Source organism: Tetrao urogallus, assembly GCF_951394365.1.
Source record: "Tetrao urogallus genome assembly, chromosome: 3".
Taxonomy (NCBI): domain Eukaryota; kingdom Metazoa; phylum Chordata; class Aves; order Galliformes; family Phasianidae; genus Tetrao; species Tetrao urogallus.
The window spans coordinates 42,027,287-42,054,658 of NC_136815.1; the positions used below are offsets into that span (position 1 = coordinate 42,027,287).

Consider the following 27,372-nt stretch of genomic DNA (forward strand, 5'->3'; position numbering starts at 1 on the left):
TCTTTGTGGTGGCAGGTCTGGCCTGTAGGAAGGCAGACACATACAGGTCCCAGGTGCTGCTGTCCACACAGACTGCCACGCATGCAGAGCACTGTAGGCAGCAGCTCATGGTTTGCTTAATATCTGTGACTGAACCCTGGGTTCAGTAACCTAAACCACTGTCTCACAGCAAAAGTCTTTCCAGATGTGGTTTTCCTCCTACTCACCAGCTAGTTCAGATTGAAGTTTTCTAACAGATTATTCGTACACACAAACAGAATTAAATTCACTGGGGAAATAAAAACATAGGTTTATCCAGTTGCTTGCACTTAGACTTATCCACATGCGCCCCATGATCTCCAGTTCCTGCCCACCTCAACCTAAGGCTTTGATGCCCATGGCATTTCCTCAGGTTGCTTGAACCTCTCGACACACAGTCCAAGTCCCTCTAGTTGCTGGCACACAGACCTCCTGCATTCCCAGCCCTTTACACGATAACATCTAGACCCAGGTGCCGTAAGATCTCTGTGCTTGACTTTTCTGTATGTCGGTCTCTGCAGTTGCTGGCACCATTTTTCTACGCTTGTTTCCCCTCTGATCCATCATGATCATCCTTTTTCCTGTGGACCCTTTAGCCCTTCTCCTACATGTCCCATAGTAAGTTTTGCATAAACCCACAATTTCCTTCTGATAGCCGATATCCCAAATAGCCTCAAGTATCCCATAATATTTGTGTTGGTTGTGTTTCCCATTCTTATCAACTGCAATTTGTAGTTCAGGTTGACATTCTTCAAAGATATGCCTTAGCAGTTCCTTCATCACCAGCAATCATCAATGGGTCCCCGTTACCATCTCTGTCGTGCTTGTGTGTCTGTATGGCTAATTTAGCACTTTCCTCATTACTTGTTATTTATTTTATATTTACTAGATCGAACGCAAATGACTTAATGAAACAGATGTCCACACACTCTTACTCTACTGACAACTGCTGCAGAATGGTTGGATTCCTCTGAATTAGAGTCCAGTTCTCTATTATGATGGGCAGCTCCATGTTAAAATGGCAAACCTAGACTTTTCTGTCTTGAATGAATGTCAGGATGCAGTTTTGCACATTTTTTTCATGTTCAGGTAGACTTAAAACACAGGGCAAGTCTGTCAAACAACACATTTCTATCTTTCTCCATTGCACAGCAATACACAACATTGCCAGAAACTTCACTGATGTTAGTACAGTAATTTATTATAAGCCATATTTTCAGAGGGGATGTATTATTTTCCGGACTTTACAAACGTTTATCATGACAGCTGACATAAAAGTATCAGAAAGAATGATGGCATAATTTTGGTTTTCCAGTGATGTTCATTTTATGTCTTTGATGCTTGATTGCATTACCTTCAGAAGTACGTTGTATTCTAAACGAGGAAAAAAAAAGAGAAAGAAAAAGAAACCCACATCTTAAAAGAGAAGCGTGGAAAGGAAATACATGTGTAATGTAGAAGCATTACTTTCAAATAAATCAAAATAACATATTGGGAGGACATAAAGTGACAGTGACAGTATCTGTCATTGCAAAGAAGTACTGCACTTCAACAGGTCATCACACAAAGGATATTAGGACCACATTCAAATTGCTCCCTGGAAGGCTATTCCTTTTCAATTAGCTTAGAGAATTTCTCCTGGCCCTTGTGAGACCCTTTAATCTACGCCATTCTTGCTATTTCCAAGATTAAGACATTGATTGAGACCCTCCAATCTACTTCTTACCGAAGTTGACTACTTACTTTAAAAAGGGGAAATACTTACTTCTTCAGGAGTCGGGCTCTCCACTTTTTCTTTTTTTTTTCCTTCTCCTTTGCTGTATTTCTTTTTAAGGCATACCACAGTTGTGATAGTGACAATAAGCATAACAACAAATACTGTTATGGCTGAAGAAACAGCTATTACGGTATTTTCTTGAGTTGTGCCTTTCCTTTCACATTTTTCCCCCATGTACCACCAGTTATTTCCTGCTGGACATCTAGAAAGTAAAGGGACATGTGATATCACTTAAAAACAAAGGTATGAAAAGGACTCCTCAAAATATTTAATTTCTGATGCTCTATTTCTATCTCCCAAACCATAATGAAGTTATCTCAAAACAGTTGTCTATTTTAGAGTTGCCTTGGGTGGCCCACTCTCCTTACATATCTGGATATACGGTGCCTTTCTTCAGCTTTCCACTTTTTACAGGTTTTCCTGTTTCCACTTCTTCCACGTTTTATAGGTTGTCCCTGCTCTGAAAGAAACAAAGGGAGCCATTGCCAGAAAAGGTGAGCTCCAGTCTGTTCTGAGTGCTTCAGGTTTGGCCGCAACTGCTGCTACGAAATGGTGTTTTGCTACAAATACACAAGCCCTCTGGGTAACCCAAGTTCACTTGCCTGCTTCCTTTTCCTTTATGTTAACAACACTTCAGTTGATAGAAAACTCACTTTCTGCTCCGCAAAACTGACACCTGTCCCAAGGGCCACTATCATGTAATAGTTGCTTCCACTATACTAATTGCCCTCATATCCTGATGCAAATTTGCCTTTTGACGTGCTCAGCTTTTAAACAAAGCTCTTCTATCTTCATTCAGTCCGTTTAAAAAAGCTTTTATAAGAAGGAGTTGAATAAAATCTATGGGGAGCTAGACCAGAAGCTTTATGCTGCTTTTATCCCATCAAGCCACATTTATCACCCTCCAAGAAACTTCACTGTCCTGACTCCTCTTGTGTTCTTTGCCTTCTTAATTCTCACCATTGCAGCAATTTGAACTCACAAGATAAATAGAGTGGAGAGCACAGGGCAGACCCTCAAGGCATCACTGATCTGGTCATACCTGAGCCATTGTAGGACAGACATAGCTGAAGATGCTTCCATCACACTGCATTTTCCATGCTAAGGAATTCTCTGTTAGTAGCTGTGGTAAATTCTGAACAGACATTCTCATTTCCAGAAAGGGTTTGTTTCCAAATTTTAAGAACTTGTGTGAGCAGTCTCTGCCTTCCCCCAAAAGAAGGCTGGAGTATCATTCTAGAAACCTTCTGGTTGTGCACTAAACACAACCTCCAAGCCCTGATTCCTTCACCTTATTCAGAGTTACTACTAGCTCAAACAATTTATGAATGATCTAACTGAAAAAAAACATCTATGGGCAACACTGCTGAGTTCACATCTGCACCTACCTCTCAATACCCTTGTCATTCCTTATGTTATTGTTTTTGTAGTTTCTGTCTAAATCATTTGTTCGGAACTCTATGTTTGGCCCTGAAAATGAATCCATTGGCAGTGCACTGCAAGGCTGTTTGGGGATTTAATGTGATCAAGCTTAAATAGATTTATGTATCACATCCTCCCTGGTTTTCCAATAGAAAATCAGAGCGGAAACTGACTGCTGGTTACACACTTCTCCAGGATAGAAAGTAGGCCACATAAGCACTTGATCTACAAATAGTCTGGAGATGTCAGAAAATAAATCTTTTCATAATTCCAAAATCAAGCATAACATTCAGCATGACTCTTTTATTTCCATCTTCTTGGAACAGCTTCTTGACATTTTCTGATATTTGTGACCTGTCTCTGATGTGCTGCACAAGCCCCTTTGCAGAACTGTTTTCTAAAAGGTTTCTAAATGGGGAGATAGAGCAGTCAGTGAGTCATACATGGCTCTCATTGCTCTTGGCCTTTGGACATTTACCTCTCAGCACTCCCCTGCTCTACCTGCCTTGGCACAGCTTCATAGCACATTGTTACTATCTTCAGCCTCAGAGTGTGTTTGAGAGCTGGAACAATGCTAATCAGCCAGGTGGGCTGCATAAATGAATCAACAGAGGAATAAATTGAAGTTGTTACATATTTTCCTGCAGGGTAAACAGTCGCTTTGGTCCTCAGCCTTCATCACTGGTTTCAAAGACAAGCGACTGTACTTTGTTAATTCATGATCATGATTTGCAATACTCTATGCTTCTATATAAGATTTTAAAACAAAGTTATCCTACATACACTGCCTGGGAACTCTTGATATATTTTCTTCTGATATCAGAACTTCGTTTCAGCTACATTCATATTTAACTATTTTGCTATAGAGACATCTGTGGAGATGCACAGCCCATTTTATCACATTGGACTAATATATTACTGAAAATAGGAAGTATATTTATATATAATTTACATATAATTTACAGGTAAGTCAGGGTACTCCAAGTATTGCGGATAGGAATTTCTTTTTGTCCTAGCTGATCTTATGTCACTTGCAGTAAGTGGCTGGAAATATTTGCCTCAATTAGTTATAGTCCCTTCCTTTTGTTAGAAACAAAGAGTTTTTCTACTAGAAGCTTTCATCACTCCAATTAAAATTGGATTTGAGAGTGAATAAATACAGTTACCTGCACACTGCTTCTCTGTCTACGATAATGCAGACACCATCATTTTCACAAGGGTTGTCTGGACAGGCCTCCGGTGCATCCGTCTCTGGCTCTTCAGTCAGGGTCACAGGGGGTGTTGTGATGGGTGTTTTGGTAGCAGTAGGACTATCTGTGGGCCTGGTGGTGACGGTGGGCTTGGTGGTGATGGGCTCCGTGGTAGTGGTGGGCCTGGTGGAGATGGTGGGCTCAGTGGTAGTGGTGGTGGCAGTAGAGGTATGTCTGACAGTAGAAGTGTCTGCAGTAATGGTGGGTGACACGCTTGGCTGAGCTGACACTAGATGTGATACATCTGCATGAGAAAAAAACAAGAAAAAAGGCTTTTGCTTTGTCTCTCCTTTTTGATCTTAGATTCTAATGATTAGTTCTAATAGTAAAGATCAGAGAATTTTTGAACTGTTTTACATTCCTCTGCTATAATGAATAGTCTTTTCTTTTACCTTTCAGGAGCATTATGTATTTTGGAAGGGTCCTTGTAATTTAAAAAAAATTTAAACAGACAATTTTATTCAAAGTACTCTAGTCAAAGTAATTTCCACAGGAGTAGCATCATTTTATACATTTAAATTTTAACCTACCTATGAGATAATGGATTTAAAAAAGAATGTATCTACCCTCACATCTATTTAAATACATAATTTGACTTTAGATATATGAGTAGTACCTGAATTGCTCATAATGTAAAGTACATAATGTGTATTTATATCTACAGAATCAGTGACTTACAATGTGACACTATGTACTTTCCTGTATTATAAAGAATATTAGCTATCATCAGTGTTTACATACCTTCCATTGTTAAAAGAATATAAGCACCACCTTCTTTAATAAAGTCACGGCTTCTAAGTCTCTGATGAGTTAAGAATGCATTTGTTCCACGTCCTGGACCTCTCATGAATGTAGTTCCATTTGGGAAAGAAGCTGTTGATCCCACTTTATCTGGCCTATCCCAAAAATAATTTGATGAGGAATCTGAAAAAAAATGAACTGAATGTGAGTGTGTGATTACTCTAGATTTTTTTTCTCAATAGAGCTCCTTCATTCTCTAATTTTTGCTGCAAAATAATACTAGGCACTCTCTCCATAAGCAAGACAGATTGTGTTCCAACCTTGCCTGTTTCTGCTCGTGGAAATAATGGAGATGGAAATAAATTACCTGAAACTCAAGGAGCAGAAACAGTGCTGAACCTGCCTAAAATAGATTTATTTATGTATTTGTTTGTTTGTTTGTTTATTTATTTATTTGACAGAGATTCCACACTAATGAGACGCAAGACAAAGAAGATCTGTGTGGGTTCGTCCGAGGTACTGAGCATCTGCTGATAGGGATGCAGGACAGAGAACACCTGAACAACCCAATTGGTCACAGGCTATTATTAACCCTTCCATCAAATCCTGTCATAAATCTCAGAGTTGAGCCTGACTTTGTATTGAAAGATGTGACTGGGAGAAGAAACTGCTTGCTCCAACATCTCGGCTGGTCAGAGAAAGATGTAGTTACAAGGCTTATCTTGGGAATCTGAGGCTACAAGCAAAACATGAACAAGGGAGAAGTGGCTGAGCACAAACAGACTGCAAGTCCTCAGCATCACAGAAGGAAACAAGTTGAGTGCTGTGGCCACAACAGTAGAGAGGGTAAATGGCAACCATGGGGAAATTGGCATAATCATCCTTCAAATACAGAGTTGGTCTTTCTAGATTACTACTTTTTTTATTTTTTTCATGTAGAAAACATCATTAAAAAATGAATGTATGAGGGCTGTTCTGTAAGTAATTGTTGGTGATATGGTAGTAGAGATTGAACCTTTCCACCAATATTTCATTACATTTTGCTGCCATGTGACAGCAGCAGAGGGGCAGTCTGGCAGAATGGTGTCTGACATGAAAGTGCATATGAAGCAAAGGTGTGGAACTGAATTCCTCCATGCAGAAAAAATTGCATACATTGACATTCATTGATGCTTTATGAATGTTCATGGAGATCAAACAGTGGATGTGAGCACAGTGAAGTAGTGGTTGGTGCTTTTCAGCAGTGTCAACAGTGACATGTTGACAATCCATGTCCTATAGTTCAGATATGGTACCTTCTGGCTTCATCTCTTCAGGCTGATGAAAGATGGAGTGCATGGGGAACATTTTCCTAGCAATTATGTCATCATAGCAGCTGCAAAACAGTGGGTCACCTCTACTGGAACAAATTTCTAAGAGCATGGCATGCAGGCTCTTGCTCATTGCTGGTGCATGGCTAATGGTGGTGACTATGTTGAAAAATAGTGTTTTGTAGCTGAGAATTTGCTCAATCTATAGTGTTACTGTGCTCTTTGTATCTGTTGTAGTTTCCATGGAAATAAATAGGAGGCACTACTTTTGGAGCAACCTATGTAAATCAAGGGTTTTTTTTAAATATATCAAGAAATAGACATTTTAGTGCCTTTGTTCCTGCATTCATGTTATAGCCTGAAAGCCCACAAAACTTATTCAGTAGTGGTGGAGGTTGTTTCTTTTGGCAAAATCCTTTGATGCAGAAAGTCATTTTGGCTTAATTCAATCTTTATCAAATGGTGAATATGGGATTTTATTTTAATATTTTTTACTGAGATTCCTACCATTTCTCAGAGTTACACGTTCACCTAAACTGCCTCCTTTCCCAAGTATTGTGGACAATTGCTCCTTATCTTGTCACACCTTGAACAAGAACAGATTATGTAACACAAATCAGTACTTTGTCCATCTGGTGATTTGTGCTGACACCACAGTTCATTTTGCAAGAAGGGAAGCTATGTATTTAATAGCTGCACTTTTAGCTGGTATCAACTGCTTAATTTAGTATTTTTTGTTTGTTTGTTTCAAGCTTTCTGGAAGGCTTTCATTCACATTAAAGCAGATATAAATGCATCTTCACAATCCTGTGGAAGAAATGCTAGGCATGAATGATCCACCTGTTTCTCATGCATATCACCTTTGAAATCAAAGGTTCCAGTTTAACTTGCTTATATATTCAAATCTCTCTTGTCTGATCAATTATACTGCTGTTGCAAGGAAATCATCCATTCTAGAAGTTAAAAAAAAAAGCTGCACTAATTTATACAATGAAAAAATTTGCCTCTTTTTCTTATGTTTGCTTTTGTTTGATTTTTTTTAAGCATACTGGATAGTACATCTGCTTTTAACTAACCTGATAATTCCAGAGGGTCTGTTGTTACGCTTCTTTGGTTTGACATCCGTTGACGAATATCAGCATGCTGGTCAAGCAGAATCATGGTAACTTGCTGCCATGGGCAGGGCCACTGCAGCTGATCATCGTTTGCTCCAGAAATCAAGTACAAGTATATTGCTAAATTAAGTGGGTTATCAGCAGTACCATTTACATACAAGCCAACCTGAAAAGCGTATCCTTTACTAGAGTAAAAGGGTGGACTGTATATTTTTCCTTCTGTCCCTGCAGGACTTGTGTTGAGGAGATCCGTGAAGTTTCTGATGTGCCAGACATGGTGAGGACATTGTGTTTCTGACAAGTTGATGTCATCAATAGAGAGACCTCCATTTGATAAGCCAGTTCCTCTCACACCTTGAAACACAACCCGGAATTTACTCGTGACATTCAAGGAAACGTGATGGAGCTGCCAGTAATTCACAGGTGAACCTGGAAACATTGGTAGGGATTTCTAAGTAAGCAGTACAATCAAACACTGTACACATCCACAGAGTCTATTCCAATGCTATGAAAGAATTTCTCAGCTCCACCAGCACTGAGATGATGGAACATTTCTCTTGTAGACGTTGCTTTTTCAGTGCGTGATCATATTTTTCCAGTTCAATTTTTCTACAGATTACAGATACGCATAGAAGCTCCTTAACTAGAGTGAAAACAGTGTTAATGTTTCTAAGACTGTTTTTGCTTTTATGTTTTAAAGAACACTGCATTAAAATAGTTGAAAAGTTGTGATAATTAAATGCACAAAGGCGGCTGTCACCTGTGATATAAAAAAACCGTTGGCACCAAGTATCTATAACTGAATAACAACATATCTCAAAGGGAAGAAAAAAAAGAAAGAAAAAAAAGATGCAGAGAATTCTGGGATCCTAGCACTGTGGAAGTTTGCTTCCACAGAAGCACTATTCACCCATCAAATGGCTGCTACTAAGTTAAAATTAAAGCCAGAGATTTGCAAGACCTACTACATGTGACGAAATCCCAGTGCAAGGCTGATGCCGCCTCTAGACATGCCTGACTAGTAAATCCCACTTGACTCCAAGAGCAGTTTGCACAAAAACAAAGAATTCTGCACAAAGGCCTTTTAAGTCAAGTGAAAGTAGGACATTCTTTGTTAACAGTACGTGCAGCAAAACAATTCTTTTAGCTGTCTGGCTTATGTTCCCCTGAATGAAAGGCCAGACTTTCAGCTGTATTTCTGGACTAGGAAGTGCCAAATCCAAGCACAGAATTCACTTTCCTAACTGTTCTAAAAACAGCACAATGGATTTCAGATAAGAATCATAATTTCTTGCTGTTTTTCATTATTGTTATAATTGAGAAGGGAAAAACAAATTCAGAAACAAGAACACCTCACTATCTTTTATTAAACTGACTTTTGCATTAACTAATGTCTATTTGAGCTGCAAACATAATACACAAGACTGGCATTTCTGACTCATGTTCAGTGAGATGATGAAAGTATCAAAGTGAAGTAATGAGTGGAAAAAAGAAAAGGAAAACAGTCATGAGTAGCAGTTGAGCCTTAATGAGCAAAAAAAGGTAAAAGAAGCAGACTTTATATCTATTGTGCAAAAGAACTTTCTCAGACTACTTCATTCAATGGACTGAATTATTTGTAGTTGTAATTGAGATCAACAAATAGTTAAATATTTGAGAATATAGTTTAATCTTAAGTGACTTCAGCAATTCTAGTTTAACTCCATCAGCAGACCTCTGTTGCTCATTTTGTGGGCTCCCAAAGGCTTCATAGACTCCCAAAGGCACAAAAACTGATTTTTTTCAAAGTACGATGCAAATTGTGTTCTGCTGCCCATATATTTCAGTTCAGCCACTCCAAACTTGACTTAAAAATTAAGTTGAATTTTGTTCATCTTTTTTTTTTTTTAATTGAAATTTGGGGTATTCCAGGGCACTTATATTTTTTCTTTATTCTTCTTTATTTATTATTTATTCTAATTTATTTATTGTTCTTCATTCTTATTTATTGTAATTTATTCTAATGACCAACTTCATCTGTTGCTGTTGATACCAGCAATTCTACAACACTTAAAATGACTGTTCATGGAATTTTACCTGTTTTGGTAAGAGAACTATCTTGATAGTGCAAGAGTTTAATTTGTTGTAATTTAGCATATTATAGGAAAATGGCTGACTGAGGATTCATCAAGTGTAGTACCACCAGCAGAAATTCAATTATTTTGTTAGAGAAGAAGATAAAGAATAAAACTAGGAGATGAGTCACTTTGCTACAGCATTTTCCCTCAGTACATTGAAAAGCATTATGATATTAAACCAAAATGCAGCTTTATTTATTCCATACCTTTTATCTCTTCAATTAGTCTCAAAGTACCATTTGGATGGGCATCAGAATACTCCCTGACCAAGACATAGAGCTGGTCGCTTTCACTTCCACTATTATAGAAATAGAATTGCAAGCATTGGAAGTCTCTTTTGGGATATAGAATTCTGCTCTCCAGAATAGCTGTGCTTCCTTCTGATACAGCACTGGTGTCGAAATGCATGAAATAGCCAGAATCTGTCAAAAGTAAACAAGAAGCAAGTGGTAAAACATGTATTCTTAACATCATATTGTAACAGTGCTAGAAGATACAGTCGAGTTCACAAGGGTCACAGCAAACTAGATCCTGTACAAATCTTCAGACTGAGGGCTATTACCTGTCTGCATTCTTCAGGGGAAGACTTGCTGTTCTCCTTGGACATTTTTTCCTCCTTCGCTTGTCTCTAGCAATTTACACACAATGGGTGCTCTCTTGAAACTGTTCATGCAGTGCTGGTAATTCACATTTGACATTCTCTTCGGAGGACTGGTGTAAGCTCCTGAACTCACAAGTTTCTTTAACAGCTTCGTAAATAATTAGCTACATCCTCTTCAGCCCAGAGCAGAGGAGCTGAGGGGAGGCCTCATGGCAGCCTACAGTTCCTCACAAGGGGAGTGAAGAGGCAGCAGTGATTTGTGCTCTCTAATGACAGTGACAGGGCCCAAGGGAACGGCATGGAGCTGTGTCAGGGGAGGGGCAGCTGGGGGTTAGGGAAAGGGTCTGCACCAGAGGGCGGTGGGCATGGAACGGGCTGCCCAGAGCTGAGGGCACAGCCCCGAGCTGTCACAGTTCAGGGAGCATTTGGACAACGCTCTCAGACACAGTGTTTGAATTTGACTGGTCCTGTGTGGAGCCAGAAGCTAGACTCGGTGATCCTTGTGGGTCCCTTCCCACTCAGGATACATTATGGTTCTATGATTCTCAACAAATTGTTCATCTGAGCTCTGGTAATAGATGAAATTTCTAAATGCCAGTCTTTTCTGAAGTATTACTGTGCAATTATTCAGAAAATCAGCACTATCTCTGACGTGCCTGATATTTCTGATGCGTAGTTTAGAACATTTTGCATAATTCTCTTGTGAGGATGTGACATTAAGGCTAGAGAAGATCAAAAGAGATAAGAACATTCAATCTTCTCAAGTAAGCAGAAAACAGAATGTGTCATTTGGTTTTCCCAAGCATGCAGTTTTATATTGCTTAGTTCAAAAGTTAACTGTGGTTCTTCAACAAATAAACATAGAACAAGGCCAAGAGCAAAGTCAGTTGACTTGCCTTTGCATAAAATACTTCCCAAAGAGATAAGGAGAATGTTTTCCCATACCTTCACATTCTCCCATGTTAGTGTGATCAGTATTTGGCCCAGCAGAAATGTGAGACAAATGTTGCCAATCACTGTTATCATCTGGACTTTGAATCATGCCACAAATATTTTCAAGTTCAAAACTGCACGTGTCCATGAAACTTAGGGAGGAGGCTACAATATTAAAAAAAAGAAAAAAAAGAAAAAAAAGTTCTGAATCTCTGTTACAAAGCACATGTTTAATACAAAATACAAAATAAGTCAAGAGCAGAGACACTAAGAAATGCAAACACAGAACAATCAGTGACATCAAACACCATCAACTTTTATATCTGTAACATTCAGGAACTCAAAGCATTTGGAAATTAACACTGACTAGTAAGACATCATCAGGGCAGCTCTGTGCACTTAACAAGCACAAGGAGGGAGGCCTCCAGCACAAGAAAGATGCAAAAGGACTAGTGGGTCCAGAGGAGGCTACAAAGATGATCAGAGGGCTGGAGTACCTCTCCTATGAAGAAAAGTAAGGGGAGTTGGGCTTGCTTAGTCTCAAGGAGAAAAGGCTCTGGGAAAACATCATTGCAGCCAGAGCTTACAAGCAGGAGGAAGACCAAATTTTTACATGGTCTGATTGTGACAGGACAAAGGCAAATGGCATTTAACTAAAAGTCAGGAGATCTAGGTTAGATGTTGGAAAGAAATTCTATACTCAGAGGGTAGTGAGACACTGATACAGCTGTCCAGAGAAACTGTGGGTGCTAAATCCCTGGAGGTGCTCAAGGCCAGGTTGGATGGGGCTCTGAGCTGCTGAGCTGGTGGGGAACAGCCCTGCCCATGGCAAGGGGGAATTAGAACCAAATAGTCTTTAAGGTCCCTTCCAACACAAACCATTCTATGGTTCTATTGTATTTTGTTTACAAAAGGAGCACTGACACCAGCCCTGACCTACCAAACTTCACACAACCAAGAGGTCTGACGATTTCCCATTCATTCCTCTGCTTTCTTTAGGCTTACTTCACACATAGTCAGAGCTTTTGAAAGAAGTTTCACCAGACCACCTACCGGAGCACCAACTTCAAAATACAGCACAGCAGCAGCTATTTGACTGCAGTATTTGCTCATTCTGCTTGATTTTCAAAATGCTGAATTGAAAACACATTTGGCAAAGATACATTTGAAACCAGTGGTTATCTCACCTCATACAGACTCTGAAGATCTGGTTTTCATATTAGCAAGTCAGAAGTTAACAAAAGAAGTAATAAACCCAGGCTTATGCCTATTTTTAGATTTGTTTCCTGTTATACTAGATCTGAGCTCTCTGCAACACCAGCCAGGATTTGAAAACAACTGTTAATAAAACGCTTTGTGATTATTGCTTCTCAACCTATGTATAAAATATTGTGACAGTTTTAAAGGTTTCATTGCACTAATAATAAGAACCTTGAGTATCACAAAAATCAACCTCAGTAGCATGCTAAATGCTTCAGTGAGCCTAGCTCAGGGAAGTGCTGTGTAATTGATACCTTTTAAGAGATGGTATTTGTATGATGTCGCAAAAAAACAAGATTTTCACAGTAGTTGTTCTATTGACAGTTAGAGAAAATTAAAAAAAAAAATAAAATAGGATGTTAGCAAAAAAGTAAGGAAAAAAAAGGGATGATGAAAGAACTCTTTGAAATCAAAGCATAAAGCAAGATATGAAATCAGTTTGTCCAAACAGGAAAGCTGTTAAAAAGTGCTGGCATATAAAACTGAAGGACAAGAAGAGAGAAAAGCAAGACCCAATAGCATACAATCTATTTCTTAGATTAAATACTGAGACAAGAGTAGGGGGTTTTGAATTCCATCTGCACCAAATGCCAGTAAGTTTCTCACTGCTTAGTGAAAGGCTGGCAGTATGAGGAGCATGACTGCTGAATCCTAACTTTCAATGAATGAGGAAACTCATGGCCAGTCATATATATATATTTTGAAGCTTCCAATTTTAATCATTAATTTCTAACCCCGCAGATTTTCAGCAGGAATTCAGGTTAAAGCCTTTCTTAAGTTCTGCTCAGCAATAAAAGCAGTTTTTTGATACATCTGTGAGGACATCTGCAACCTAAAGCATGTTTGTCATTCTTGGTCCTTCCTCTAACCTGGAAGGGTCATTCAGCAGCTGAGAGCTGGGACCTGTGAAGCACCTCTTCTCCCTGGCACAGGAGCCACTTGGGCAAACAGTGAATCATCTGAAGACCACTTATGGCTCTGCAAATATCATACACCCCTGCTATGCCGAGAGACAGAGCAGGGAGTAGGGGAAATTCCCACCCTGAAAGCGGTGGGAGTTTCATCACTTATTTCAGCATGACTGGGGCTTATTTTGCTGAGCAAACGTGTCTGTTGGATAAGAATAAAGTTATAAAGTCAAGAAGTATTTATATACTGCATGAGAATGATGGAAAGTATATAAGATAATGGAGATGAAGAAGAACCCTATCTGCTGTTAAAGACATCCTTAGCTTTAAGCACTTACATAAGAGCTAATTGACTGTGTGTCAAATGCTAGAATGCCTAAAACTGCATGTGTGTTCATTTTAGACCCACGTGAAGATAAGTACCTTTATCAGAATCGTATACTCATTAAAAGACACTGTTCCAATAAATGTGTATGATTACTATTTAAAGTATACTTACAGTGAGGTTTAAAACATGATGTAAGATCTTACACTCTACTTGGTATACTGAGGCAGTGAAGTAAAAGTATCATCTGAGTGCCAGGACTCTTCTGATAGTCACAATTACGTAATTATGTTCCCCAGACCCCTATTTTCACTCAACTTTCTAGAATGAATTCCATATGAGCAAAGCAACAGTTTCAATCACTTTGCTAATAGGCTGAGTTTGAAATGGAAACCAAAAATTTTAAAGGCTCACTTTTTCTTCATAACAGCATCCATCACTTGTTTGCATGAACAAGCTCTGTCTGACAGACTGTATGAGTGCACAGCAGGTATGAGAGCCACAGCAAAGACACTCAGTTCTGTATAGCAGCAGCTGTGCAATAATGCGGGGGGAGAAACAAAAAGCTTGGTGTAGAAGCACACATTTTAAACAGCCACCCAAGGGATGAACAAAAATCATCTACTGAGCAAAGCTGATTTTTAACTAAAGGTCAAATAAAATTGCACAGAAAGCTCTACTACACAGCAGTGTTTCTGCAGGAGGGCTATATTATTTCTAGCTGTACCATCATTTCTGGTGTTTTTAACACAATTCATTTCTCCAAATATATTCACATATATTTTTTTTACTTGAGGCTGGATAATAAGATAAGAAGCAAAGAATGTAAAATGAGTGGAAAAACTTACAGCAATTGTACAGCTGATTCAGTTTCTGAAGATCATAATCACTGAAATCCATCCTCTGTCCTATTACATCCATGAAGTACGGTATGTTTGTTACGATGGTTGGTTCAGTTCCATTCCTGAAAGCAGTTTTGCTATAGTGCATCACAGATGTATAGTCATAGGGAACATTCAGAGAGTCTGATGTTTTATCATCGTATTTATTGAAATTATGTTCTCTACCTGAAAAGGAAAAATAAAAGATTGTTTGTTTCCAGAAAGACTACCAATCTTTGAGATACAGGCTTAAAGTAAAAGATAATCTTTTAGAACCTTAAGTACTTTTTGGTAATCATTTTTGTGTAATTGTTCTATAAAGGTATTTATTCCTGTCCTAAATTTATTTAGCTTCCTCTTTCAGCTATCAGAATGTAACATGATGACTTCTGCTGCATAAAGCCCTTCTCCTTTCTCCTATCAGAAATCTTTTCATCATGAATCTACTCATAAACTGTGATGGGCTTGTGATACCCCAAAGTGGACATGCCATTTCAGTGCTCAAGTTATGTGCCTGCAGGAATGCCTCTTTATTTCTAATCCATGTTCTCCGAATTTTAATTGCTGGTCATTTCTAAGAAGTTTAAATTGGAGTTAGGTAAACAATTCAAAGTTTAATTTTATAGATGTTTTCTGAAGAATCAGTGAAAGGCAATATTAACTCAAAAGTAAGGCAAAGTTATAAATGTTTTAAATGACAATTAGCCAAAATACAGTAACTATACTCAGGTCAGCATAAAAAAGCTGCAGCAGTTGCAAGTGGCTAACGATAGCATAACTTGTTATTAAGAAGTCAGCAAAGTATAATGGAAATCAAATAACAGACTCTAAGTCATTTTCTGCAATATATACTTGTGTGTGCACCTGGCTATTGATCAGAACTAAATATGAATGCAAGATTTAATTACTGTCTGGTGCTCAGGGTGTACCTGCACCAGGCCAGTACCATGTCTGGTCACACATCCCTGTTTTCAAACTGTGTAGGGACTACAGGGGATGACAGAATGCTGAACAAGCAGACATCAATCCTAACTCTGAGGAAAACTTATGCCACACTCAGGCTTGTGACAAATATGCCGGTGCTTGCACTTGGAAGCCATGTTGCCACAGTAATGGCTTGTGTGATGGGGACACCATAAGAGTTCTCTCTGGCCTGTGAGCCCTCTCTCAGAAGAAAGGTCGATCCCTTCCCTTCAGATTTTCTGCTGGCTTTGGTTGTACTGGGTTTTGTAGGGCGGGATTATTTTTAATTACTTTTACAGGCTCCCATAGTAATTAGTGAGTTTAGTATTCATTAAAACAAACCAAGTTACTCTTTTCTGTTGCTGGGCTGTACTGTACTTAACACGACAGGAGTCAGATCTCCAGTTAAGCCTCTAGGAACTGCTGTGACATGAGTAATAATGACAGTGACAACAAATAAGGCTGTCCATCCCAAACAGATGCCACTTGATGTTTTGTTTATTGATATGGTGAACTTGAATTTAATTCAAGGTGAGGGAATCTTCGAGCAATGGGAGGATGTCTGAAAGAGATGCTCCCTACCCAAAACATGACCAGAGCCTGGGTGAGAAATCAGGAGAGTGACTGACCAGACTGAATCCTGTCCCAGATGATGGACACGTAGTCATCTCGATCATACCGTGACTGCTCATGCCAGAAGCCTAGCGCATGAAGGAATTCGTGCTCAACTGTTGCAATCCTGTCACAGTTGTCTCCAATTGAGAGCTGCTGCAAGCCCAGCTTCCGGTTTCCCACTGAGGACCAGCAACTAATATGGAAATAAGATTGGAAGACAAATCTGTGAAGTACATGCCGCCGCCATGCCATAATAAATCCAGAATGAGCCTGATAAACAGGCCTTTCATTCAGCGCTAGAGATACATTTTGCTATGAGTGTTTTTTCATTGATCTGTTCATTATTGGATCCTTTTCTCCCATATGAAACTCTGCTTCAATGAGTAACCAGTTCTCCCACTCCAGATGGATTTTTTTTAATGGGTTTTCTTTAGCAGAAAAGAAGCTGAACTATTTGTGACTGAAAAAAAAAAAAAAAGAAGATTATGAGCACATGATTTAAGACCTAAGATTTACTGCAAACTAACAAGCTGCTGCTCCTTGGCTAGATCACCATAACTACCCGTGGGCATACTTTGGACATGTCTTAATGCCAGACAAACCATTGCCTTGCCACTTCTCACCTCAACCATTACAACCGCCTCCCCATACTATTTTGGTCTTTTGCTTTGGTGACAGCTTGTGACTGCTAGGTCAGGTCACCCCTGGAAACCATACTCTGAAAGTCCAGTACATCTGAGAGGGCTTTTGTTTGTCTCTTTTCTTTCCAGCTATTTGTGAGAGGTAGTTCTGGGGTCGTTGCTGCCTGCATACACTCACAAGGCAGTGCCAAACTGCAGCTATGCTGGAAGATTTTATTAAAGAATAAAAAAATTCTGTGAGCTATCTGCACAAACCAATAAAGTAGCACCCCATGTCCACAAACTAGCAAGCACATTTAAATTGATGTTTTACACAGCAAATAAATCAACACTTACCCAATGAAGTCCATAAAATTAATCAGGCACAAAATACTCCATAGGATTTGCAGTTCTATCACCCCAGAAATGTAAAAAGCAAGCATACCAGGCACGGTAGGACCCTGCAACTTATTAGTGAAGCATATTCCACAGGATTTCTCTTTCTAAAAAGCAGTACAAGCCTTAGCTATTGATTACTCATTAAAATTACAGCATGGGGCCTGGGAGGGAGCCATACAGCTTCCGTAATTTCACTGGCTTCCCTTGAGCAAGGCCTCATATTGATTATGCTGCTTTTTCTAGTTGTACAAAAGTCTAAGAAGTCCATTATAGTTCTGGGTATACTTCATACCACAGCAGATGCCTCTGGTTTCATGGCTGCTGTGTAGAGCACAGCAGGCTACAAGCACACCCTGGACACTTGGTAAAATCAATATTCAAACACCAATGGATGCGACTTCCCCTTGCCTTCATTCTGCCAATTACCTATGACACCATCATTCCTCAACCACAGAGGGAGTAAATGCACACTCTGTGTCACTCAGTGCTGAGAATAAAGCCATGTGAGTGGGACAAGGACAACTGGAGATACAACATATTAATGATGTCTTTCTTTAGGGAAAGAGGAAAATGAAAAAAAATCCCAGCTTCTTCACATATGTTAGAGTCTGTCTCTGTCGATTCAGTGCTTTCTGCTGTTTGTTGCTCCATGAGAGGTGAGAGATGTGGGGTGGTATTTGTTCTCACTAATCTTACCAATCTGCTTTTTGGAAGGCAGACCATAAGGAGACACATGCCATCAGTAGCAATGCTGTTCTTGAAGAGCCAGCAGTTTTTCCAGGCTTGTTTGTGTACTCACATCCTGCTAGCAAATTCCTGTTTACAGTACCACAGATCACCCTTTGCCTTATGCCACAGTGCCAAAGTGACCTCCTAGAAATACTTCATGAAAACTTGGTTTCCCATCTGGAAATACATGATACAGGGCTGGTCCTCTCTGGTCTGCTAACTATTTGACTCTATCATACCATGCTAGTTTTCCTGGTGAATGAGCCTTGTCCTTCACGAGAATGGTAGCAATGGCACTTTCCAGACTGCTAGATGAGTTTGCAGGTATGTGCCACTTCTGATGCTCTTGAACTTCTGTCATTCACAAACATTTCTCAGATATTTTGCTTATTGTAGGAACTGGAGGAAAGAAGAGGTCTTTAAACAGATTTTCAGTCTAACCTCTGTAGCAAATGTGTAGACTTGAATTAGTTGCTACCTGCTTAGTGATATATGTATTTGTGAATATAGCAGAGTGGTAGCCAAGCCCTGGCATGTGTTAAATAAACTATAGGGATACAGAGAGGGCTCTTTCCTTGGGGGAAAGGGCTCCTTCCTTGGGGTTTGATGGCACTGTGTACATTCATCAGAGACTACAAGCTTGTTTTTATACGGGGTAGCCAACAAACTGACAGCTGATTTCCTTTGTGACTAATTTTGAGTTCAAAAAGATAATTCAAACAATTCTGGCCTACTAGTCAGAAGGTTTTTTTTATTTTTTGAAATAAAGTTCCCTCATCTTCTTCTGTATGCACAGATGCAACACAGATCAGAAAGGCAAAGACAATTTGTCTTTTTGTTGGTGCCATAAAATTTTATGAATACAGTTGGGGCTGCCAGGAACTTTGCACTTCTGTGTGCACTGTGCCCTCTGGACTGAGTTCTCCTGCAGCTACTGAAGTTCTAGCTAATAAGGAGAAATCTAGAAACAGAAGACTGGAAATGGGCTGCTTTATGCATTTTTCACCTCGAGTTTTCCATTTGGTTCACAGACACTAGGAAAATACATTACTTTCTATGTCTCCACTTACACATCTTTTAGGGTTGAGTTTCAATGTCAGGTGCACAGCACAAAGAGTAGAGAATACAGAGTCAGAGAATGAAGAACTTTTGAAACAATTATCTGATATAAATATCTCAGAACAAGCTAAAGGGAATAGGAAGCATTTCTATTTGCAGAAAATCTTTCCCCGTTTATGAATGCATTTTCTCATATCAGGAAATCATACTCTGAAAGTAAATTTCCTCACCATGCTATCAAGGTTTCCCTGGTCTCCTTTTCTAACAGGAGAGAAATGGGCCAGTGTGATGTGCAGAACATATTTGTTCTGTTACACTGTTTTGATAAAGACTGTCTTAGAGAGGGAAGCAGCTGGTGCAATTTTGATTTTTTTCTTAGAACATTATTTTGTGAAAACTAAGGTGAAATAGCATAACTACTTATAGAAAAATAAAAAGAGATCTTAGTGTAATGTCTCAGTGCTAGGCAGCACTGAAAAATAATCTGGATGCTTATGTGATATTGTTCAAATGCAGTTCAATTTGTTACAGTGAAGCATATGTACTGTCCCAGAGTTAAACCTATTGCATTTCCAATGGGATTTTTTTTTCTAAAACCTGCTTTCTATGATTACATGAAAGTGACATTCCATATAGCCAAAGATCAGTCAAGAAATTAAAGGGCTTGTTTCAGATCTTCTCTTCAAGAATCTGATTACTTATTATATTTAGAAACAAGTATCAGTGAAAAATTGTTAATTACTACTATGTAATACTCGCTGTGGAAGATACTACATTTTCTAGTTAAAAAAAAAAAGACAGAAAATGGACACAAAGAAAACCAGAGAATTACAGTCAGGTAGATGAGTTTTAGGGAGAATGCTGGACATGAATACAGTCTGTAGCCAAAAACGATGAGAATTATTTTATACTTCTCCTCTTACCCACTTCCTTTGAACACAGATATGTAATTCTCCTCTCCTTCCCAAGGTTTGAAGTCAATACAGGTTTTGAGCCGATACTGTTCAAAAGCCTTGAGGATGACTCCCTTCGCATTAACTTCTGCAATGTAAACAGTGTTTTTGTCAGTGTTGAGCCACGAGGTTTGTACTGTTACCTGTACAGAGCAAGTCCAAAGAGTCCATACCTTAAGGGTGGCTCTTACTCCAGCAATCTTTAATCAAAATAAACTTTTTGCTAGATTAAGACCTATGCAGGGGCCTAGAAACCATCAAATTATGCTCTTGTGACATTTTATCTTCCCCTGGTTCTGTTTCTGTGTAATTTTTCTGTAGTATATATGTATACAACACAACATGATGAGTATATAATACACAATAGTACACGGTTCTTCATTTCATAATTTTTTTCACTTACTTCACTGAGATTTTCTTGAACATGAATGAAGTAGATAGTGAATGACGACATCAGATTTCACCTAGGGCTAACTGTAGGCTACACATCTCTCACAGAAACTCTCTGGGACTTAAACATACTAACTGTATGTCTGGCTTATGTACTCTGAGCAATTTATGTGTTTTCAATTCTTTACTATCTTAGATCCTAGCCTAAACTGGGGATGAGCAATTTTTTTTTTCATGTCATAGACCACAAAAATGACCTCACACTGTGTGTTGAGGGCATGGTCACAGAACCACAGAACCACAGAATCACAGAATTGCCAGGATTGGAAGGGACCTCAAGGAACATGAATCTCCAACCCCCCACCACATGCAAGGCCACCAACCTCCCCATTTAATACTAGACCAGACTGCCCAGGGCCTCATCCAGCCTGGCCCTGAACACCTCCAGGGACGGGGCATCCACAACCTCTCTGGGCAGCCTGTTTCAGCACCTCACCACTCTCACTGTAAAGAACTTCCCCGACATCCACCCTAAACCTTCCCTCCCTCCCACAGTCTCCTCATATGCAGTGAAAACCATGACTGTGAGAAAGAACCTCTGTACTATGAGAGTGACAGAGCAGTAGAACAGGGTGCCCAGAGAGGTTGTGATGTCTCCTTCTCTGGAGATATTCATGGCCTGCCTGGACACACTCCTGTGCAATGTACTGTAGAGAACCTACTTTACTAGGGGTTTGGACTAGATAATTTCCAGAGCTCCCTTCCAACTCTACAATTTTGTGATTCTGAGAACTTGAATTCCCTCTTTCACCACTCCCCTCTGCCATGCAGAGCCACAGCTGGTTGTACCTGAAGGGATGGAGATCAGCCCAGCCCCACAACAGGGCACTCAGACCACTGCAAACTGCATTACAACTCAGAATGTCAGTTTGCCCCCAGTGCTCTAGATAGTATAAACAGCCAATTAAGCAAGCTGCCTGGCTTTAACAAGATCATCGGTGTCATTTTATTTCTTCATCTTACTATGGTTTCATGTCTTGAACATATGCTTTTCAAAGCAAATCAATCTGCTGGGTCATTACAATGTCGGGTTAAGAGCATCCAGAGAGGAGGTGGGACCCCAGTACCAAGACCAAGATGAGATATCCTGCTATTGCATATCCAGACCAAATTCTGTTGGGGGAAATGGCCTGCTCTAGACTAACAGCATGGCAGTAGGAAGAGGAAAGGATGACAGGGATCTTTACTGATCTGTAATCAATATTTCAATCAAAGTAACATACATACAAGTAACATCATACAAGTAACAAAGTAACATACATAATGTTACATTGTCAAGGATAAATACTGTACCCAGGCTATCATCAAGGACATAGGGGACGACATGGGGCCAGCGATATTCATCACCAATGATGGAGTTTCGTTCTTGTACCTGAGGAAGAAAGTAAGTGTGCAGTTTTCTGTAAAAACTGATCTGGGGTCAAAGACAAAGATACTGCTAATGTTACGTTTCTTATGAGTTCATATAAGAAAGATAAGAAATCAAAGAAAGATAAGAAGATCACTGAAAGGCCTATGGCTTGGGTTTGAAGTGAAATACATTTCTAACCATGTCTCCCATTTCTGCAGCATTTTCTCTGTACATTATTTGTGATTTTGATGCATATTTGAGGAGAGCTTCAGCTACTGTGGGAAGCATAAAGTTCCAAAGTCCTGAGATGTGCACAAACATCAATAATTCTGCATTTTTCATAATGCAAAGGCTTGCTCCTATGCCATTAACAAATGCTTTCCTTGCTTCCATTGACATGTCCAGGCATAAGCAGTTCACCAAAAAGGAAAAGAAAATCAGCACTGATTTTCAGGGGCACAAGACAATTTTTTGGGCTTCTACTACATATCTTTGAGATGTAACTGGCTATGCAAATATTTTTTATTCTTATTGATTGAACAGGCATAGGGGACAGATGTTTTTAAATGTGGTATTACTCACAGGTATAATTTTCTATTGGTTTTGGTTTATCTATTTACACAATGAAAGTTTTGCAGCACTGGTCCATAAAGTTAATTGGTTCATAATTTACATGCATATTCCACAGATAAATTAAGAATGTTTTATATAACCCTGTCTGGATGTGATTTGTGCTGCTGAATATCCTACAAGTACAAATATAAAACCCACTGCAAAGAAAACAAGATGCTAATGATATTGATCTACTGGCTAAACTGACCTTATTCTGGATAATGTTTCTGTAAATGCACCCAAGTTTTTCATTGCTTATGACACTTTGTAGAAATGTATCTCCAAACATTTTCAGTTCATCATAACATAAACAGCATTTATTGTTAGTATGAGCAGGATGCATCAGTCATATTTCATGACACTAATACTTTACACTGCATGAGTCAATGACACAGTTCTGGTTTTATATTTTATATTCAAACTCACCCCATCAAGTTTGATGTCTCCCTCAAAAAGGTCCAGTCCTAGAGCTAAAGAGAAGAGGAGATTAACATCAAGTTATTATATTGATCTACAGCTACCAACAAGAAAAAGAGAAACTGAATTTAAAAAAAAAACCTTCATTGATGTCAAAGATGTCTTGATCAATTCCTCCATCTATGTCTACTTCTGAAAAATAAAAAGACAAGTGAGGTAGGACATGAGCCCTTGCTGCTATCTTTATGATGTGTGAAAATTAATGCAATAACAATAACAGTAATTATAAATCTGTGTCTGTCCTAGCAATGTTTATGAGCAGCTGTTTTTGTTGACTGCTTCCCATGCATACAAATTGATCTCTAAACAGAACTCACCAGTAGTTTCCAGAGCAGGCTGGGGAGAAGAAAGGAAAAGATATATTATTAGAAAGGCACACAATGAAATGCAGTTAGCATTATTCTATCTACAGTATACTAGAGATGCATTTATACTCAAATAACAGTATTTATCACATTGCTTGTATTGGACTGATTGGACCTTCTGTCTTCTCATTTGACTGCAAATGCTCATTTGCTTGTTTCAGCTTTTTGCCTACTCCACGCCAAGCCGTCCAACAGGCAAGTCAACAAGTACTGCTCCTGTAAAGTTTTCACAATCTAGTACTTCTGTGAAAACAAATATTGCTACTAGTAAAATTGCCCAGAACCTGTGGAAGGCATGCTTAACTTTCAATTGTAAAGCAGTATTTGGGAAACAAATCCCCTGTAAATCCATAGTGTCAATAGTCTTGTCTTACATTCTAAAGTTTTATTGCCTTTATGTCCTAGCATTACCTTCCTTTACCGCAAGATATCTACAAAACAGTCTCCAGTCCATGTACTCAAAATTTGAAATGAAAACGGAGCTGGTAAAATAAACTGAAATTACTCAGTATGTAATACATGTTTTCAAGAATTTATTTGGTTTTAAATTTCTACTTTTCCACCAGTATTTTGTTAATGTGAAAGAAAAAAAAAACCATCAGAGAACTAAAGCTTGCAATATTAAAAAGTTGAAATCACATTTTCTCTTCTATTAAAGAACGTTAATTGAGCAGTGAGGTACTGGCACAGCTGCCCAGAGAAGCTGTGGGTGCCCCATCCCTGGAGATGCTCAAGGCCAGGTTGGATGGAGACCTGGGCAGCTGAGCTGGTGGGGTGCAGCCCTGCACATGGCAGGGAGGTTGGAGCTAGATGAATGTTAAGGTCCCTTCCAACACAATACATTCTATGCATGTATCTATCTATGTATGTACGTATCTAATACTCTATGACTCTGATTCTATGCTGAACAGCCTTACAGTCATTAATGGAGAGCAAACATTTTTGTAGTTTCAGTAATTATGAACTTCTAAGTTCTCATATCTACTAATCAGAAAACATAACTATGCTAAAGGTAAAAATTGGCTAGCTCATGAAAAATGCTCCTGTATCTGCATTCAGAGTTCAGAGTAGCTAAGCCCAGCGGTATCTAACGTGTATAAAACAAAATATAAATCCATTACCGAAGAAAAGCAATCAATTGAAATCCAGGCTGGTCCTGGATCTGAAAATTGTCACTGAATGTTTTACATGGAAGGAATTCTTTTCATCATTTCTTTTTACTTATTTTGAACTTTAGTCATGTGAATCTCAACAGTAAATTACTCAGTTTCCAAAGAAGTATCTGTGTATTACTTGTTCAAGTAGGAACAGCTTCAGTCTTAGCACCAGCCTGACAGCTGAGACATATTTGTTGAATTTCTAGCCTCTGAAAATTTTGCAAACAAATAAGAGATTCACATTTCACAGGCACATGAAGGGGAAGAACACATATGATGTATTCCAATGAGGAAACTGATTTAATCTAACCAAAGCTACTTACATACATCTACACCAAACGGTTCGGTTGTTTTTTTTTGTTTGTTTTGTTTGTTTGTTTGTTTGTTTGTTTGTTTCCTGGAACATTTATAATATTAGTGCCTAACTTTGGCAGACAACATGACTTATGAGAATTAAGTTACACTGGAGGTTGGTCAAACCATGGCTTGCTGGCATGTTTAACTTGCTTATAATTCACATACACCTCAAATAGGCAGGAAAAGCATCTCACCTATTCTAGTTGTAAAAATTAGGTATTGGTGGTAATTGGTGGAGAAATAAATGAGTTATTGCATACAAAATTGATCTGTCTCTAAGATAGTTATGGAACAATCACAGAATCACAGAATCACAGAATTGTAGGGGTTGGAAGGGACCTCCAGAGATCATCAAGTCCAACCCCCCTGCCAAAGCAGGTTCCCTACAGCAGGTCGCACAGGTAGGCATCCAGGCAGGTCTTGAACATCTCCACAGAAGGAGACTCCACCACCTCCCTGGGCAGCCTGTTCCAGTGCTCCGTCACCTCACTGTAAAGAAGTTCTTGCGCATGTTTGTGCGGAACTTCCTATGCTGCAGTTTCCGGCCGTTTCCCCTTGTCCTGTCTCCACTCACCACTGAAAACAGTCTGGCCTCGCCATTCTGCCCCCCACACCTTAGATACTTATAGACCTGGATCAGGTCCTATTTCAGTCTTCTTTTCTCAAGGCTGAACAGACCCAGTTCACTCAGCCTTTACTCATAGGAAAGATGCTCCAGGCCCTTCACCATCTTCGTGGCCCTCCGCTGGACTCTTTCCAAGAGATCCCTGTCTTTTTTGTACTGGGGAGCCCAGAACTGGACGCAGTACTCCAGATGAGGCCTCACCAGGGCAGAGTAGAGGGGGAGGATCACCTCCCTCGACCTGCTGGACACGCTCTTTTTAATGCACCCCAGTAAGCCATTGGCCTTTTTGGCTACAAAGGCACACTGCTGGCTCATGGCCAACCTGTCATCCACCAGGACACCCAGGTCCCTTTCCGCAGAGCTCCCCTCCAGCAGGTCATAACAATCACAACATCCTGGCATCTCTAAAAGATGACAGACCTCGCTGAACTTCTATTCAAAGATGTGATGAATCACCCAGTGAAAACTTTCCGGTCTCACCACAGACATAGTCTGAAATATGATCAACCAGTTTGGATGAGAACTCCTAACTTACTGGTGTTTCCTTCAGACTACATAACTCTTGGTAGTAGTATCCAGAAGTGTGAAAGAAGATCTTCCTGGACACAATGAACATGGAAATCAAGTAAGTAGCCCTGCTGTGCTGAAGACACCCCCCTCACACAGGAGCTAGTAACTGGGAGTCAGCTTGAGGAGAGATAACTTGTAGATGTTGGTAGCTGTCTGCACCACTCATTACATCTTTACAAAAGCCTGTAGAGGACTGTAAACAAAGCTGAGGATTGAGTCTCCAAAAGTTTCAGAACAGGGGAAGAGGGAGTTGTGATGGACAGAGGAAACAGGAATGAAGCGCAGAACTTGGGGGATACAGGAGAGCTATAGGAAAGTTGGGGTCTTGGGTCTGAGCTCCTAACTTAGAGAGGTGATGTACTGTATGAGCTGTGTATGAATGTACGAGAGGGACAGACTATGACTGTCACAGTAAGATTTTGCACCTGGATTCCCAGAATCAGACAGCTAAGTTGCATTAATTAAAATAGATAAGATTGTTTCACTTGAAGTAATACCTTACTCTGTAAGTTACCCCAAAGCCATTATGAATTTACAACAGAAGTGAGCATAAACAACTCACTGGTTTTCATTCTCCAAATTAATTATGTTGTATATCACTCCAACATCTGGCCTCAACAATGAATTATCATAAGAGCAGCAAAATATTACATTTCTGTAAAAAAGACATGAAGTACAAAATCTCAAAGGTGTCATTTTCTGGGGGTAATAAATAGTTTAGCTGGACAGGATGAACAGAAAACAACCATTAAAAAGTACATCCAGTGGCTAAAAAGATATTGATTTCAATGTAAAATACCTCAAGTTATAGCAAATAAATAAATAAATTCCATTCAAATATGGAATAGCAAAATACTTTTAAATATTTATCTTGGTTCTAACTCTGCATTTACAACTCTGGTAATATTACTTTGAATATCAGTGAAATTCTGCTTAGGCAAGGAACATAACGTATGCTCTTCCAGTGCATACCCAAGCCTACTAAGAACAGTGGCTCAAGGAAAACAGAAATCTTTGTTTCTTCTCCACACAGAAGAAACAGAATTCTAATTTTGAAACAATCATATACTTAAGTCTTTTCCTCTCAGACTTGTATCGATCTGTACTGCTTATTTGAGCACACAAAGAAAATGCACTATTTGCTTTCTTACCTGATTCCAGACCACCTGAAGAAGACAGCTTAGGAGCAAAAGCACAGAAAGCCAGTCCATGTTTTTATCCAGTCAGCAAACAGGTGAACTGATAGAATTCAGACCAACTTGGTATTTAAGAGAGTAAATATCATAAACCAAAACCTTTGTCCTTTCATCAACGATTAACTTCCCTACCTCTACCTTGTCTTAAAAGTGAAGTCCATCATAACTGCACTAGGGCAACTGACATATAGTTCAATCAGTTTTAAGCACTGCTGT

At 39.3% G+C, this 27,372-nt stretch overlaps 1 protein-coding gene across 1 annotated transcript; it reads right to left on the reverse strand.

Annotated features, from left to right (window-relative positions):
- Window positions 1-480: 480 nt before the first annotated feature.
- Window positions 481-27,171, reverse strand: MEP1B (meprin A subunit beta; the record flags this gene model as incomplete). The annotated part of the gene is made up of 15 exons (XM_079533873.1): window positions 481-792; window positions 1,784-1,997; window positions 4,384-4,711; window positions 5,209-5,391; window positions 7,595-8,062; window positions 9,957-10,172; window positions 11,297-11,449; window positions 14,626-14,840; window positions 16,247-16,429; window positions 19,967-20,084; window positions 21,740-21,818; window positions 22,836-22,879; window positions 22,968-23,018; window positions 23,204-23,222; window positions 27,112-27,171. 15 exons carry the CDS (start codon window positions 27,169-27,171, stop codon window positions 481-483), a joined length of 2,643 nt encoding a protein of 880 aa, XP_079389999.1.
- Between the last annotated feature and the right edge of the window lie 201 nt (window positions 27,172-27,372).